Consider the following 14,043-nt stretch of genomic DNA (forward strand, 5'->3'; position numbering starts at 1 on the left):
GCTGAGGCGGGTAGATCACCTGAGGTCAGGAGTTGAAGACCAGCCTGGCCAACCTGGTGAAAACTCCATCTCTATTAAAAATATGAAAAATAGCTGTGCATGGTGGTGCATGCCTGTAATCCCAGCTATTCGGGAGGCTGAGGCAGGAGAATCACTTGAGCACCAGTGCACTCCTGGGCAACAGAGTGAGACTCTGTCTCAAAAAATGAAACAAAACAAAACACAAGAAAGAAAGGCCGCAACATGGAGGCATTTTAAATATATCAGGCTACGTAAAATCCAGGCCCAAAAGGCTACATACTGTATAATTCCCTGTATGTGACCCTCTGGAAAAAGCAAAACGCTGGGGTCTGAGGACAGTGGTTGCCAGGGACATGGGGGTGTGGGAGGGGTTGACTGTAAGAGAATATTTTTGTGTAAAAAATTGTGGTAATGGCCAGGCATAGTGGCTCATGCCTGTAATCCCAGCACTTTGGGAGGCTGAGGCAGCTAGATCACTTGAAATCTGGAGTTTGAGACCAGCCTGGCCAACACGGTGAAATCCTGTCTCTACTAAAAACACAAAAATTAGCTGGGTGTGGTGGCAGGCACCTGTAATCCCAGCTACTTGGGAGGCTGAGGCAGGAGAATTGCTTGAACCTGGGAGGCTGAGGTTGAAGTGAGCCAAAATCATGCCATTGCACTCCAGCCTGGGGCACAAGAGCAAAACTCCATCTCAAAAAACAAAATTGTGGTAATTGTGTAACCACTGTTACAATCACACTCATTGCGCAATAGCTGGGTTGTGATAGTAGTTACACAATTGCATGCATGTGTCAGAATTCATAGAACTGTGTACCATAAAGAAAATTTACTGTATGCAAGACATACATCTTTTCTATTTATTTTTTTTGAGATTGTGTCTTAACTACTTTGCCCCAGCTGTTCTTGAACTCCTAGGATCTAGCAATCCTCCTTCCTTGGCCTCCCAAAGTGCTGGGATTACAGGCATGAGCCACACACCAATTTCTAAAACGCAAAAAAGACACCAGGATTCTGTTAAATTTCTTATTTTAACTTGAATATAGAGTCTTTTTTTTTTTTTTTGAGACAGAGTCTTGCTCTGTTGCCCAGGCCAGGGTACAGTGATGCAATCTCGGCTCACTGCAACCTCCTCCTGGGTTCAAACGATTCTCGTGCCTCAGCCTCCCAAGTAGTTGGGATTACAGGCGTGAGCCACCACACCCACCAAATGTAGAGCCCGTTCTAATTTGAATGAAGAGTCCACTTAAGCAGAGGTTTGCAGCCAGAAAAGACAAATTAACAGTCCACACACCCATACACATACCTGCGTACATGCAGGCACACACAACAGCATTAACATGGCCACACATGTTCCTCACATGTGTACACGTGCACACTCCCTCACACTTATGCATGATACATATGCATGCTCATATGCACACACACACGCACACACACACACACACACACACACACCCCTGTCCACACGTACAGACCAGGCCCCCACACAGGCACCCCAACCCCTCCTCCTGCTTACCTGATTAAAAAATGGACACAGATGATACTCTCCGACTGGGAGCCCCTGCCCCCTGACACCACTGTGGCCTGGGTCTGGGTCCACAGGTAGCCACCACTCCGGGCCAGGAAGCGATACTGTCCTGTTACTGCCTGGCCCTTGCTTAGCACTGAGGAGGGGAATGGGGAGGGGTCAGGGCCACCACGGGTACAACTTGGGAGAGAAAGGTTTTGGGGCTGGGTATGAGGGAGCAAGGAAGGAGACGGGGTCCTTGGGGCTTGGGGAGCAGGGAGCTGGTGCTGGGGTGGGGAGGAAGTGCATTCTGGGGTGTGGGGACCTGGGGGTCCTGGTGTCGGCTGTGGGCCTTTTGGCAGCTGGCTCCAGGCCTGGGGAAATGGGGTACATACATGTGTGGATGCTCTTGCTGACTGCATCAAAGTCCAGCGCATGGATGTACTCGTAGGCAGAACAGCCAATCAGGTCATCGGGACTGTAGCCGGCCACTTCTGCAATCCTGGGGGTGAGGTGGAGTGGGGTCTGGTCAGGGTGCAACTGGTTGAGAGGGAGGGTAGGTAGAGGGAAGTGGCAGCAGGGGACACAGGGACAAAGCCAGCAAAATGTAGAGAGACAGGATTGTAACCGAGAGAAAAGGATTAAGAAACAGAACAAGAGGAGTGTGGTGGGTTGAATAATAACCCCCAAAGATGTCCACATCCTAATTCCCGGAACTTGTGGCACCACACTGCTTGACGCGAATTGACTCAATCATTTAAGAAAAGGGCCAAAGAGAGATAGACACTAAGGGAAAGACTCAGAGACAGAGAGAGAATGAAAGACAAAAGGAGGCCGGGCATGGTGGCTCACGCCTGTAATCTCAGCACTTTGGGAGGCAAAGGTGGGAGGACGGCTTGAGCCCAGGAGTTTGAGAGCAGTCTGGACAAATGGGGAGGCAGTGTTTTAACAAAAAAGAAGAAAAGATAAAAAAGACATTTAGAAAATTCAGAGATAGGCAGACACAGAGAGATGGATGAAGTGAGAAAGAAAGAGGAGAGAAATGTGGGGTGTGGAGGTGGGGAGGGAAACAGAGCACTTGGACTTGGGCAGAGGGAAGGGGGGCCCCTGCCCACCTGTCGTCACAGTAGGTGAACTTCATGTCCAGGCTGTGGCGGCTGAGGAAGGCCCCCCGGCCCAGCGGGGGCTCCAGGCTGCCTGGGTGAGGGATGGCTTCGCAGATGAGCACCAGGCACTGAAGGAGGGGCTCTGAGTTGGGGCTCCCAGCTGGAGAAGTCTGTGCGGGGGGCTTGTAGGCCCTCATATGTCCAGAGCAGTGCAGCACCTGGGGGCCAAGACGGTGAGGGGGTGGGGAGAGGGGACAAGGCAGTGATGCCTCCGGGCCTGAAACCATCCATGGGGCTGGAAGATGCGTCCTGTGGCCCCCCAGGGAGGTGAGATGCAGCTTAGAGCGAGTGAGGACTCCAGAGTCCAACCCTGTGAAGACTCCAGGTTCAAAGGGGCTGAGGACCCCTATCCCAGGCCCATAGGGACTCATCCTAAGAGAGCTTACAGGAGCCCCAGGTCCCGACTCCACAGACACCCACACTCCTTGATGCCCTAAAGACCCACTAGACCCAACCTGAGTGAGCCCCGCAGGGTTTCCAGCCCAGGAGATGCCAAGACTCCAGCACCCTTTGAGATCTTTCGGTGCTCACACCCAGCACCAGCAGCCCTGGCCGCCCCGGCATCCTTGCCCTTTTCCAGCCGGGCCCCACGCACCTTCCAGGTGGCCGCTTTGAGGTTGAGAGTGCGCCCACGGCTGGTAAGCGTGCTCTTCATGCGCAAGGAGAAGCACCGCTCCGTGGGGGGGGCCTCCGCCTTCCTCCTGGACAGTGCTGGGGAGGCCCGGGATCGGGGGAAGGTCACAGGCAGCTGCACACAAGCCCAGTGCCCTCCAGCACCCTGGCTGGTCAGGCCTCCCCAGCTCCATCCCAATAATTAGGATCTGGAACCAGAGAGGGGCCCCCAGGGGTAGTATGTGTCCCCTCAAACTCCCCAGGGCAGGGCCATCTCTCCTCTTCCTACTTGTCTTAGTCTGGTGTTCCAGAAGAGGAGGGGATATGTTGAGGGAAGGGTAGAGCCTCAGCTTCCTCCTCTGTACGGTGGTGACAGAGGCCTCCAGGGAACTCACTCTGCTGGGGGGTCAGGGCGTCCTGAAGCTCCTCTTGGTCACAGGGGTGGATGAAATCAAAGATGCTGTGTCCAATGAGCTCCAGCTGCCAGGGACAAGAGTGGGGTGGGGTCTACCAGGGCCTCTGACCCATCTCCTCCATCCCATCTTCATCCCCCTGCTGTAATTCTCGAGCTTGGATGATTTCACCATCTCCCCATTCATTTATCCATCCATTTGTCCATCCATCCACCCACCCATCCATCCATCCATCCACCTATACATCCATCCACCCACTGAGCAAGCATTTATTCAGCACCTACCAAGTGTCAGGCTCTCTCCTATTGATTGATTGATTGATTAAGACAGGTCTTGCTCTGTTGCCCAGGCCGGAGTGCAGTGGTACAATCATGACTTCCTGCAGCCACAACCTCCTGGGCTCAAGCGATCTGATCCTCCCACCTCAGCCTCCTCAGTAGTTGGGACTACAGGCATGCTCTGCCGCACTGAGCTATTTATTATTTATTTATTTATTATTTATTTTTGAGATGGAGTCTCTCTCCGTTGCCCAGGCTAGAATGCATGGCGCGATCTCAGCTCACCGCAACCTCCACCTCCCAGGTTCAAGCGATTCTCCTACCTCAGACTCCTGAGTAGCTGGGCCTACAGGCGTGTGCCACCATGCCTAGCTAATTTTTTTAATTTTAGTAGAGATGGGGTTTCACCATGTTGGCCAGGCTGGTCTTGAACTCCTGACCTCAAGTAATCTGTCCACCTTGGCCTCCCAAAGTGTTGGGATTACAGGTGTGAGCCACTGCACTGGCTTTCAGCTAATTTTTAAAAAACTTTTTGTAGAGATAGGGGTCTCACTATGTTGCCCAGGCTGGTCTCAAAGTCCTGAGCTCAAGCAGTCCTCCCACCTTGGCCTCCCAAAGTACTGGGATTATAGGTGGAAGTCACCGCACCCAGCTCTTCTAAATGGTATGGACATGGTGGCCACACACACAAATCCCTGCCTTGAAGAGCTTACTGGCCAGTGGGGTGAGACAGACAGTGAACGAAAGAGCATATAATAATATAACAAGTAACATGAAGAAAACAAAAGCAGGAAAAGGTGATGCAATGATGGGAGGCTGCTTAGAGAGAGTGGTCTAGACAGTTTCTTTGAAGAGGTGACATTTAAAAAAACTGCTGAACAAAGCAAGTGAGGTAGGCTTGTGGCCCCCTGGAGTAAGAGTATTCTAGAAAGAGGGAACAGTAAGTGCAAGGCTCTCCTTGCACTGAGATGAGACTCCATTTAAATCACACCTGTCTGGCAAACTGAAAACCCAACTCTTCATTTTGATTTGGGAAATGAGCCTGGTGCTAGGAGGAAGGGACACAGGTGAAGGTGGACCCTGTTGGCTCACCATGTGAATGGTGCTGATGCTGGTGCTGGTGAATAGGGAAAGAGGGAGATCTCGCTCCTCTGACAGCATCTGTTGTAGCTGGAGCCGAATTCTGGCTCTGCCACTTCCTAGCTTTGGGATCTTGGGACATTCATCTCTCTGGGTGCAAATGCTCACTCACACTAACAGAGGAATTGGTACCAGGAGTGGGGTAACGAGGCAGAGAAAAGGAACAGATACCAACCATGGAACCCATTTATGTGAGATAGAAAAAGAATGGGAACTCTCTCATGGGCCTTGCTGTAAGGATGAATTAAAGTTAGTTTTACTTTCTATGCTCGCTTTGGCCCCACATAGGCTAAAATTGGAAGACACAGAGAAGGTTAGCATGGCCTCTGCGCAAGGATGATACGCAAATGCCTGAAGCCTTCCATGTTAATTTAAAAAAAGAAAGAAAGTTAGGTCTACTTTCTAAATGTCTCATTTCTATTTTTCCATCCCCATGGCCCCTGCCCCTGTTCATCTTGTCCCACCTGAGACTGGCATCTACCCTTTGCTGATCTCTCAACCTCTGATCTCAATCCCTCCAAATCTATCTCTATGCAGTACGTAGAGGAAACTTTCAAAAATGTAAATCTGATTCTACCTCTCTGGCACAAGCTCTACACTGCTTAAATTTGTTCTGTAGCCCCCCAGGGCCCTGGAGATAAAGCTAACTTGGCTTTAAATTTGGCCACAGCCTACCCTGATGACCTCTCTAGCCTTTTATCTCTCAGCTTCACCTATTGCACTCTGCACCTAGGAGGATAAACTTTTCTTTTCTTTCTTTCTTTTTTTTTTTTTTTTTGAGACTGGGTCTTGCTCTGTCACCCAGGCTGAAGCGTACTGGTGCGATCTTGGCTCACTGCAACTTCCACCTCCCAGGCTCAAGTGAGCCTCCCACCTAGCTTCCCAAGTAGCTAGGACCACAGGTGTGTGCCACTACACGTGGTAAATTTTTTATATTTTTGGTGGAGACAGGATTTTGCCATGTCGCCCAGGTGAAACACTGAACTCCTGAATGCAAGCTATCCTCCCAAAGTTCTAGGGTTATAAGTGTGAGCCACTGCATGTGGCCAACTTCTTTATTTCCCCCAAATACTTTTTTTTCCTCATCTCTTGGCCTTTGCCTCCTCTGTTCCCTCTGCCATGTACATTCTTCACTGATCCCATCCATTCTCCATACTCCTCTGACCAGCTAAATTCTTCAGATTTCAGCTCAGATGTCCTCTCCTCCCTGAAGCCCTCCATTCCCACCCAGGCTAGGTCAGGTACACCCCACCCCTGGGCGCCCACAGCCCCCTAGACTGTCCCATCCCAGCCCTGACCATTCTGGGTCTTCCTGTCTAGTGACATACCTATATCCCCTTTGTACTGTGAGTCCCATAAAGTTGGGGCTACGGCTGTCCTGGTCATCACTGTATCCCCAGCATCACCAGTACAAGGCCAGGCACAGAGCAGGGAGCACCTCTCACCTGACTGAGGCCCAGGTGCTTGCTGACATTCTCCGACAGGTAAGCCATGTCTCCCTCGGCGGTGAGCACCATGACGAAGCCCTCCAGGGCCTTCAGGTAGCAGGCATCCAGTGGTTCTCCCCCTGCTCCCACCTGGTTCCACTCCCCTGGTACCCGGGGCAGGGAGGATGGGGGCGTCTCTAAGTCAGTTGTGGACTGACCCTAGCTAGCCTCCCTCTGCCTTTCCTCATTCAGAGAAACTTACGTGCACCCCCAAATGTGTGGGGGTACATCCTAGTGGCCTGGATTCCCAAGGAAGAGAGCAGGACCATGAAGCACTCGAATTAGAATCAGGGCCTCCCAGGGGGCAGAATTCTATGGAAGTAGGAGTCTCCAAAGGGAACAGAATTCTAAGGATGTGGATGGGCCTCCTTGGAGGACAGAATTCTAAGTGGATGGAACTCCCCAGGGTTAAAATATGAAGAGGCCAGGACCTGTGGAGAGTTGTAATATAGAGCTGAGGGGGAAGGCTCCCGTTTGGAACTCATGGAGGACAGGACCTTTCAGAGGGACAGAACTCTAGAGAAGCAGGGACTCCCAGGGGACAGACTTCTAAGGAGGTAAAGCCTCCTAGAGAAGTAAAATTCTATGGGACAGAGAAATCAAATGGGCAGAGCCTCCCAGAGAATAATGCTACTTCCTCCCTTTTCAGGGTCCTGGGATTCCATGGGGTGTGTGTGTGACTGTGTGTGTGCGTGTGTGTGGATGTGTGTGCGCGTGCGTGAACGTGTGTGGCAAAGCCCGCTGCAGGGTGCAATTCTAACTGGGTGGAAATTCAAGGAAATGCCTACTAAGAGAACAAGTGATGTAGAACTAGCAGGGTGGGGAAGGGACAAGGGACTCTCAGCTACGGTAATGAAAAGTTGGGCGGCGCAGACTCCCAGTGGATTTGTTATGAGACCAGCGCCTATCCATCTGGGAGAGTCTCCTAGAGGACCAAATCGCAAGGGTTGAGGGGTTAGGGGTTTCTCTGAGCGTCCTAAGGAGGCGGGGCTTCCAAAGGGCTCTTTTTTCGAGGGGCGGGGCCTCACAAGTGATGGACTTCTAAGGGGGCGGGACTCCCAGGTGGCCGGAAACTCAGAGGGGGCGGGGCCTCCTGTGGGAAGTGGCTTCCAGGGGGTGGGGCTCCGCTGGGAAGACGTCACCAGCGGGCGGGGCTTTGTCGGGCTATGGCTTCCCGGAGGAGGAGCCTCCCAAGGATGTAGCTTTCCATGGGCGGGGCCTGGTCAAGATGGGAATTCCCGCGGGCGGGGCTCACCTGCGGCGCAGAGGCGGTGCATGCGCAGGTAGCTGATGGTGAGGCGCATGATAGAGGCCTTGTCCAGGTGGGCGCTGACGCCGCGTGCGAAGGGCAGCGTGTGCGCCAGCTGGTACAGCACCTCGGTCTCCTGGCTACGCCTGCTGCGGGCCGCATCCCGGGACTTTTCCTTGCGGAGCTCGGTGGCCGACCTGAGGGCATGGGCAGCATTCACTGGTGGCGATTCGGGAAAGACAGGAGGAGCGCGGAACGAGCCCGTGGGGCACTGCCACGTGGGGCCGGGGCTCGTGGAGGGCTGGGCCGGGGCTGTGCAGGCCTCGATGTGTGGCCGTGGCGAGTTCGCGGCGCGCTCTGGGCCTGCAAGGGCTACACTGTGGAGCCCTTCCTAGCTGGGATTTTACCTGTGGTCTTGCCAGCCCATGGTGCCTCAGCCGCCTCGCTCCTTTCCGTGGCGCTCCTATGACCTCTCTGTCCCCTCCCTGACTTATCTGCAGTTTATTTCCTGGGGGACAGGGAGGGCCCCTGCTGGGAGGGGGCTGGCTGAACTGGCCCAGGGCCGAGGAGGGAGGGCCCACGAAGGAGATGCTTACAGACTCCCAGGCCCCCTGCCCTACAGCTTCCTAGAATCTCCTCCCCTGACCTTTTCCTTCAACTGAACTATCCTGAGAATCTTGGAACGTAGATCTCAAAGTCTAACGACAAACCACCAACAGGGGCCCTAAGAGGGGCAGGGACCCACCAGGGTGACACAGGAAAGCAACCTGTTCTGTTCACCACTCACCCTCCCCTGCAATCCATTTCAAATACCTACATTTTACATGTGGGATTGGAAGAATAAGTGTCATTTTGCCAGAAATATCTGCCACTTACCCAGCTTTTACTATTTTGTCACTCCCAGTGCCAAGTGTGAAACTTACGTTAACCTGCCTAATGCTCAGGCAACCCAGAGGGAAGTTGATAACATCCCATTGAACAGATGAGGACACGGAGGCTCAGAGAGGTGCAGTGCCTGACCACAAATAGGGAGGCCTGCCTTGTTAAACAATGGTCTGCCTGAACTCTCATTCTCTCTCTATCTATGGGCCTGGGTTTATGTCCAGGATTTTAGCTCTTCTCCCTGTTTCTGCCACTGTCTTCAAATTGAAACTCCAGGTCTCTGTGAACCCAACCCAAAGCCAGCCAGCCTGCCTGCCTGCCTGCCTGCCTGCCTGCCTGCCTGCCTGCCTGCCTGCCTGCCTTCCTTCCTTCCCTCTCTCTTTCTTTTCTTTCCTCTCTCTCTTTCTCTCCTCTCTCTCTCTTTCTCTCTTTCTTTCTCTTTTGGCGGGCCCTTGCTCTGTTCCTCAGGCTGCTGCTCAGGCTGTAGTGCAGCGGCATAAATGTGGCTCACTGCAGCCTCAACATCCTAGGCTCAACCAGGCTTGGCCTCTCATGTAGCTGGGACCACAGGTGTGCACCAGCACACCCAGCTAATTTTTGTATTTTTTTCATGTAGAGACTGTGTGTGTGTGTATGTTTGTTTGTGTGTGTGATTTTGTTGCCTAGGCTGGTCCTGAACTACTGAACTCAAGTGATCCTCCCACCTTGGCCTCCCAAAATTCTGGGATTACAGGTGTGAGCCACCATGCCCAGCCTCTTTACTTTCATACAAAATTAAAGCTGGAAGCAGCTATAATTTGGGATGGTGAGGCAGAGGATTGCTTGAACCCAGATTCGAGGTTACAGTGAGCCATGATTGTGCCACTGCACTCCAACCTGGGTGACAGACCAAGGTTCTGTATCTAAAAGAAGACAACAAAAAATTAACAAAAATAGACAAAATAAAAGATTATTATATGGTGTATTACACCTAGTATATTGTATATATAGTCTAGTGTAGCATATTGTATATATAATCTCATCTACACTTATAATATTGATAAATATTACCATTAGGAATAGGCAGCTGCCATTTGCTCAGCATTTATGTGCTTGCCACTGAACTATGTATTCATCCAATCCTCAGGGGAGCCCTAGGAGGGAGGCATTTTATTTATTCATTTATTTTTACATCTTTAAAATTACTTATGTGCTTATTTTTTAGCCAAAGTTTCACTCTTGTTGCCCAGGCTGGAGTGCAATGGCACAATCTAGGCTCACCGCAACCTCTGCCTCCCAGGTTCAAGCGATTCTCCTACCTTAGCCTCCCAAGTAGCTGGGATTACAGAAACCCACCATCATGCCCGGCTAATTTTTGTATTTTTAGTAGAGACGGGGTGTCACCATGTTGGACAGGCTGGTCTCGAACTCCTGACCGTGATCTGCCCACCTCCGCCTCCCAAAGTGCTGGGATTACAGGGTGAGCCACCGCGCCCAGCAGAGGGGGGCATTTTAAACTTCCACTTTACAATGGGGAAACTGAGATGCTGAAAGGTGAAGTCCTTACCCAAGAAGCCCCAAAGCCAACAACTAGCAGAGCTGGGACTCGAATCTGGGCCATGAGTTTCCAGTTTTCAGGCTTTTCTCTCATCCCTTCCTTGGGATCCATCCGACAGAAGCAGAACCTCTAGGAGGGGACACTATCCCTTCCTAAATTCAAGAGCAGAGGCTGCTTCTGCGGTGGCATCAACCCCAGCCCCAGGCAAGAGACCTGCGGCCCCACCCCCCAGGGCGAGGGGCTATTTTCCTGTCTGGAGGCAGAAGGAAAATAAAGTCCACAGTGCAGCAGGGTGGGAGGCACCGGAGAGGGCAGGAGTGGGGGAGATATCGCCCTGTCCCATCCCTTCCCGCCTGGCTCGTGGGGGCAGGGGCCTCAGTCCTGCCTGCCTGAGGACATTCCGTCCTGTTCTGTTCCAGCCCTGTTTGTCTTCCTGCCCAGAGGGTGGGGGTGAGAGGGCCTCACTGAGCTGGGGGCCCGACAGAGGGAACAGGGAGTGGGAATCGGCAGGGAGGTGGGGCCAGCGCCTCACCTCCCAGACAGCTGGGCTCTGTAATCCTCTCTGTGGCTGGGCTGCTTCTTCCATAGAAGGAGCCAGCTGGTGGCTGTGGAGGGACCCTCCTTCCAGCTCCCAGCCTGCCCTCTGGATGTTCTACTGGGAAGTGTGGGGGCTAGTTCCTCTGGCTCAGGGTTCCAATCCTGACTCCACTACTTATAAGCTGTGTGACTTTGGACAAGTGGCACAGCCTCCCTGAGCATAGTAACAGCACCTAGCTCATAGGGTTGTTTTGCAGATTAAATGAGTTCATATATATGTCAAGGGCTTAGAAAACAGGGCCTGGCAAATAGTTAGTGTTATACAAAGGTTAAACTTTTTTTTAATTTTTGAAATGGAATTTTGCTCTGTTGCCCAGGCTGGAGTGCAGTAGCTCGATCTTGGCTCACTGTCACCTCCGCCTCCCGGGTTCAAGCGATTCTCCTGCCTCAGCCTCCTGAGTAGTTGGTAGTACAGGCACCTGCCACCATGCCTGGATAATTTTTGTAGTTTTAGTAGAAACAGGGGTTTCACTATGTTGGCCAGGCTGATCTCAAACTCCTGACCTCAGGTGATCTACCCGCCCTGGACTCCTAAAGTGCTGGGATTACAGGCGTTAGCCACCGCAGCTGGCCCAGGTTAAACTTATTATTCTCCCTTTGCGCATGTCAGGGATGAAAAGCGAAAGCTTAGGAGCCTCTTGGGCTTTAGAGTAACCTGTGGGTTACTCTACACGCCCCATGGTGTGGTGTGTGCATGCTATTACATACATGGTTTTTACTCAAGCATCTTAAAAGCTTAAAAGGAGGACTAAGTAACAGCGATAGTGCAATAATGAGAGCATTGGACTGTTGAACACTCACAGAGCTGGAGACCCCATTAAGTCCTTACTACAGCCCTATTGAGCAGTAGAAGTGATCTCCCCCGCTTTTTTTTTTCTTTTAGACCAAGTCTTGCTCTGTCGCCCAGGCTGGAGTGCAGTGGCTTAATCTCGGCTCACTGCAACCTCTGCTTCCCTGGTTCAAGCGATTCTCCTGCCTCAGTCTTCCAAGTAGCTGGGACTACAGGCACCCACGACCAAGCTCCGCTAATTTGTTTTTTTTTTTTTTGTATTTTTAGTAGAGATGAGACAGGGTTTCACCATGTTAGCCAGGATGGTCTCCATCTGACCTCACGATCCACCCACCTCAGCCTCCCAAAGTGCTGGGATTATAGGCATGAGCCACGGCGCCCGGCCTGATCTCCCCTTTTATAGAGACAGAAACTGAGAGTCAGAGCATTGGCATCCTCAAACTGAGTAACCCAGCGCCCTCCATCAACACTGAGCCACGCTGAACCACTTCTCAGTTAATCCGACCATGTTCCTGCAATTATTTTTCCCATTTACCCTGTGAGGAAGCAGGCCCAAGGAGGTGATGAAACTTGCCTGAGGCCACACAGCTTTTAGTAGCAGAGCCAGGATTCAAGCCAGGTCTGCCTACTCTTGACTCGAACTCCATATATGGCACAACTATTGGGTGTCACGCCCCCCACCGTCTGCTTCCTCACTACTGGCTCCTCATCTTGATCTGGGGTGATGAAAAGGGGGCGTGATCCCCACTTTTCTTTGTTTTTTTTTTCTTTGAGACAAGGTCTGGCTCTATTGCCCAGGTTAGAGTGCAGTGGCCTGATCTTGGCTCACTACAACCTCTGCCTCCCAGGCTCAAGCCATCCTCCCACCTCAGCCGCCCGAGTAGCTGGGACTGCAGACACTCACCACCACGCAATGTGTGTATTTCTAGTATAGATGACACTTTGCCATGTTGCCCAGGCCGGTATTGAACTCATGCAATCCACCCATCTCAGCCTCCCAAAGTGCTGGAACAACAGACCTGACACCACGCCAGGCCACCCCATATTTCCAGGATCTGAAACTGAGGCTCAGAGCAGCAGTCGCTGACACAAGTCCACACCACCAGGCGGTGGGTGAGATGGGATTTGAACTCTGACTTTAGGGCCTGTGTTCTTGGCAGGTGTGCACGCCACCCAAGGGGCCCCTGCCTTGCTCCTCTTTTGCCTAGCAGCCTCAGTCCCTTCCCCCCTCACACCCCTGCTGCCTCCAGATCTCCCCAGCTGGCCCCATGCCCAGCCCTGGTCCAGCCCCCTGGCACTCTGCCCAGCTTGGGACGTGCAGCTGGAACCCTGCCACCCTTCCTCCATGTTCCAGCCAAGAACAGGGGTGGGGCCAGGGCCTGGCGGCCAGAGGGTGAGGCCTGAGAATGGGGGTTGGGGCCCAGTGCCCCTCTCCAACCAGGAAGGAGAGAAGCTCACCTCTTCCCTGCCCTGAAGAAGCTGCCACCCATGAGAAAGGCACAGTAAAATAGGGAATCCCTGACCCACATTCAGGGCTACTTCTGGGCCTTTCTCTTCTGACACTCAGCTGGGTATTGGCAGGGGGGTCCTACAGAAAGCACAGAGGATTTGGTGGGTGGGGGCTTAGGTTGTACCTGGGCAAGGATGCCCCTTGGCACTGTCCAGAGGTGTCCTGAGAGACCAGAGGCAGGGTTTGGGTTTGTGAAGGGATTTGGCATGCGGGTCTGGGGGAGTCTCTCTGGCCCCTGACTCTGCTTGTTCCCAAGGACATGGTAATCCGGTGGGGTGCTGGTCCCCCAAATCCTGGCTCCTCCGGGAACCCTGTTCCTCACTGGGCACTCTAGGCTGCAAGCTGTACCCACCAGGGACTTCCCAAGAGCATCCTTGCCCACAGTGGGATGGCAGCCGGGCCCACCTAGAGGAAGGGAAAGGGGAAAGGGGGTGGGGGGCCCACTCACCATCGCCCAGGCCCCCTCTGGCTGATGGGCCATCCAGGGGATGCAGGAGGGGACGCAGTGCAGCCAGGACCCGGGTGCGAGTTACGAGTGGGTGGCGCGTGGCAGTGAGATGACTCTACAGGAAAGGGCTGGCCTTGGGTGGGGAGGGGGGGCATCCCAGCTCAGCCAAGCGGGGCCCCCACCCAGCCAGGAGGGGGTGCTGAGAGGGGCGGGACGGTGGCTGGCCCAAAAGGAGTGGGATGGAGTTCCCTGGTAGGCCTAGAGCCAGGGCCTGGAATAGAATGGGGGAAGGGGGAGAGGATGGGGGGGTAAGAAATATGGGGTGTGCACGGATCCAATCAGGCCTGAGAAGCCAGGGAGGAGGGAAGGGGGTGAGGCTTACTGGGCGCCTCATAATGGACAG

The 14,043-nt window shown here is 53.1% G+C and overlaps 1 protein-coding gene and 1 non-coding gene across 4 annotated transcripts in view; one reads left to right on the plus strand and one right to left on the minus strand.

The window, feature by feature from the left end:
- HIF3A (hypoxia inducible factor 3 subunit alpha) overlaps positions 1 to 13,780 on the minus strand; it is a 39,946-nt gene extending 26,166 nt beyond the window's left edge. The window contains exons 1-7 of one of the 3 annotated variants that reach the window (XM_012446646.2): positions 7,883 to 8,007; positions 6,586 to 6,731; positions 3,705 to 3,789; positions 3,293 to 3,408; positions 2,647 to 2,855; positions 1,927 to 2,033; positions 1,541 to 1,688 (exon numbers count right to left, since the gene is read on the minus strand). In XM_012446646.2, the coding sequence (XP_012302069.2) occupies positions 1,541 to 1,688; positions 1,927 to 2,033; positions 2,647 to 2,855; positions 3,293 to 3,408; positions 3,705 to 3,789; positions 6,586 to 6,731; positions 7,883 to 7,931 (860 nt within the window). In that variant the 5' untranslated portion in view covers positions 7,932 to 8,007. Of the gene's footprint in view, positions 1 to 1,540; positions 1,689 to 1,926; positions 2,034 to 2,646; positions 2,856 to 3,292; positions 3,409 to 3,704; positions 3,790 to 6,585; positions 6,732 to 7,882; positions 8,074 to 13,640 lie in introns of those variants that run through there. The other 2 variants (XM_012446647.2, XM_012446648.2) reach the window with 2 other exon arrangements.
- LOC135276846 (U6 spliceosomal RNA) lies at positions 5,408 to 5,511 on the plus strand. Its single transcript, XR_010344404.1, has one exon. It is a non-coding gene; the product is annotated as a U6 spliceosomal RNA (small nuclear RNA).
- Positions 13,781 to 14,043: the final 263 nt, after the last annotated feature.

This window comes from Aotus nancymaae, unplaced genomic scaffold (genome assembly GCF_030222135.1).
Source record: "Aotus nancymaae isolate 86718 unplaced genomic scaffold, 86718_ANA_hifiasm-v0.15.2.pri h1tg000028l, whole genome shotgun sequence".
In the NCBI taxonomy this organism is placed as follows: Eukaryota; Metazoa; Chordata; class Mammalia; order Primates; family Aotidae; genus Aotus; species Aotus nancymaae.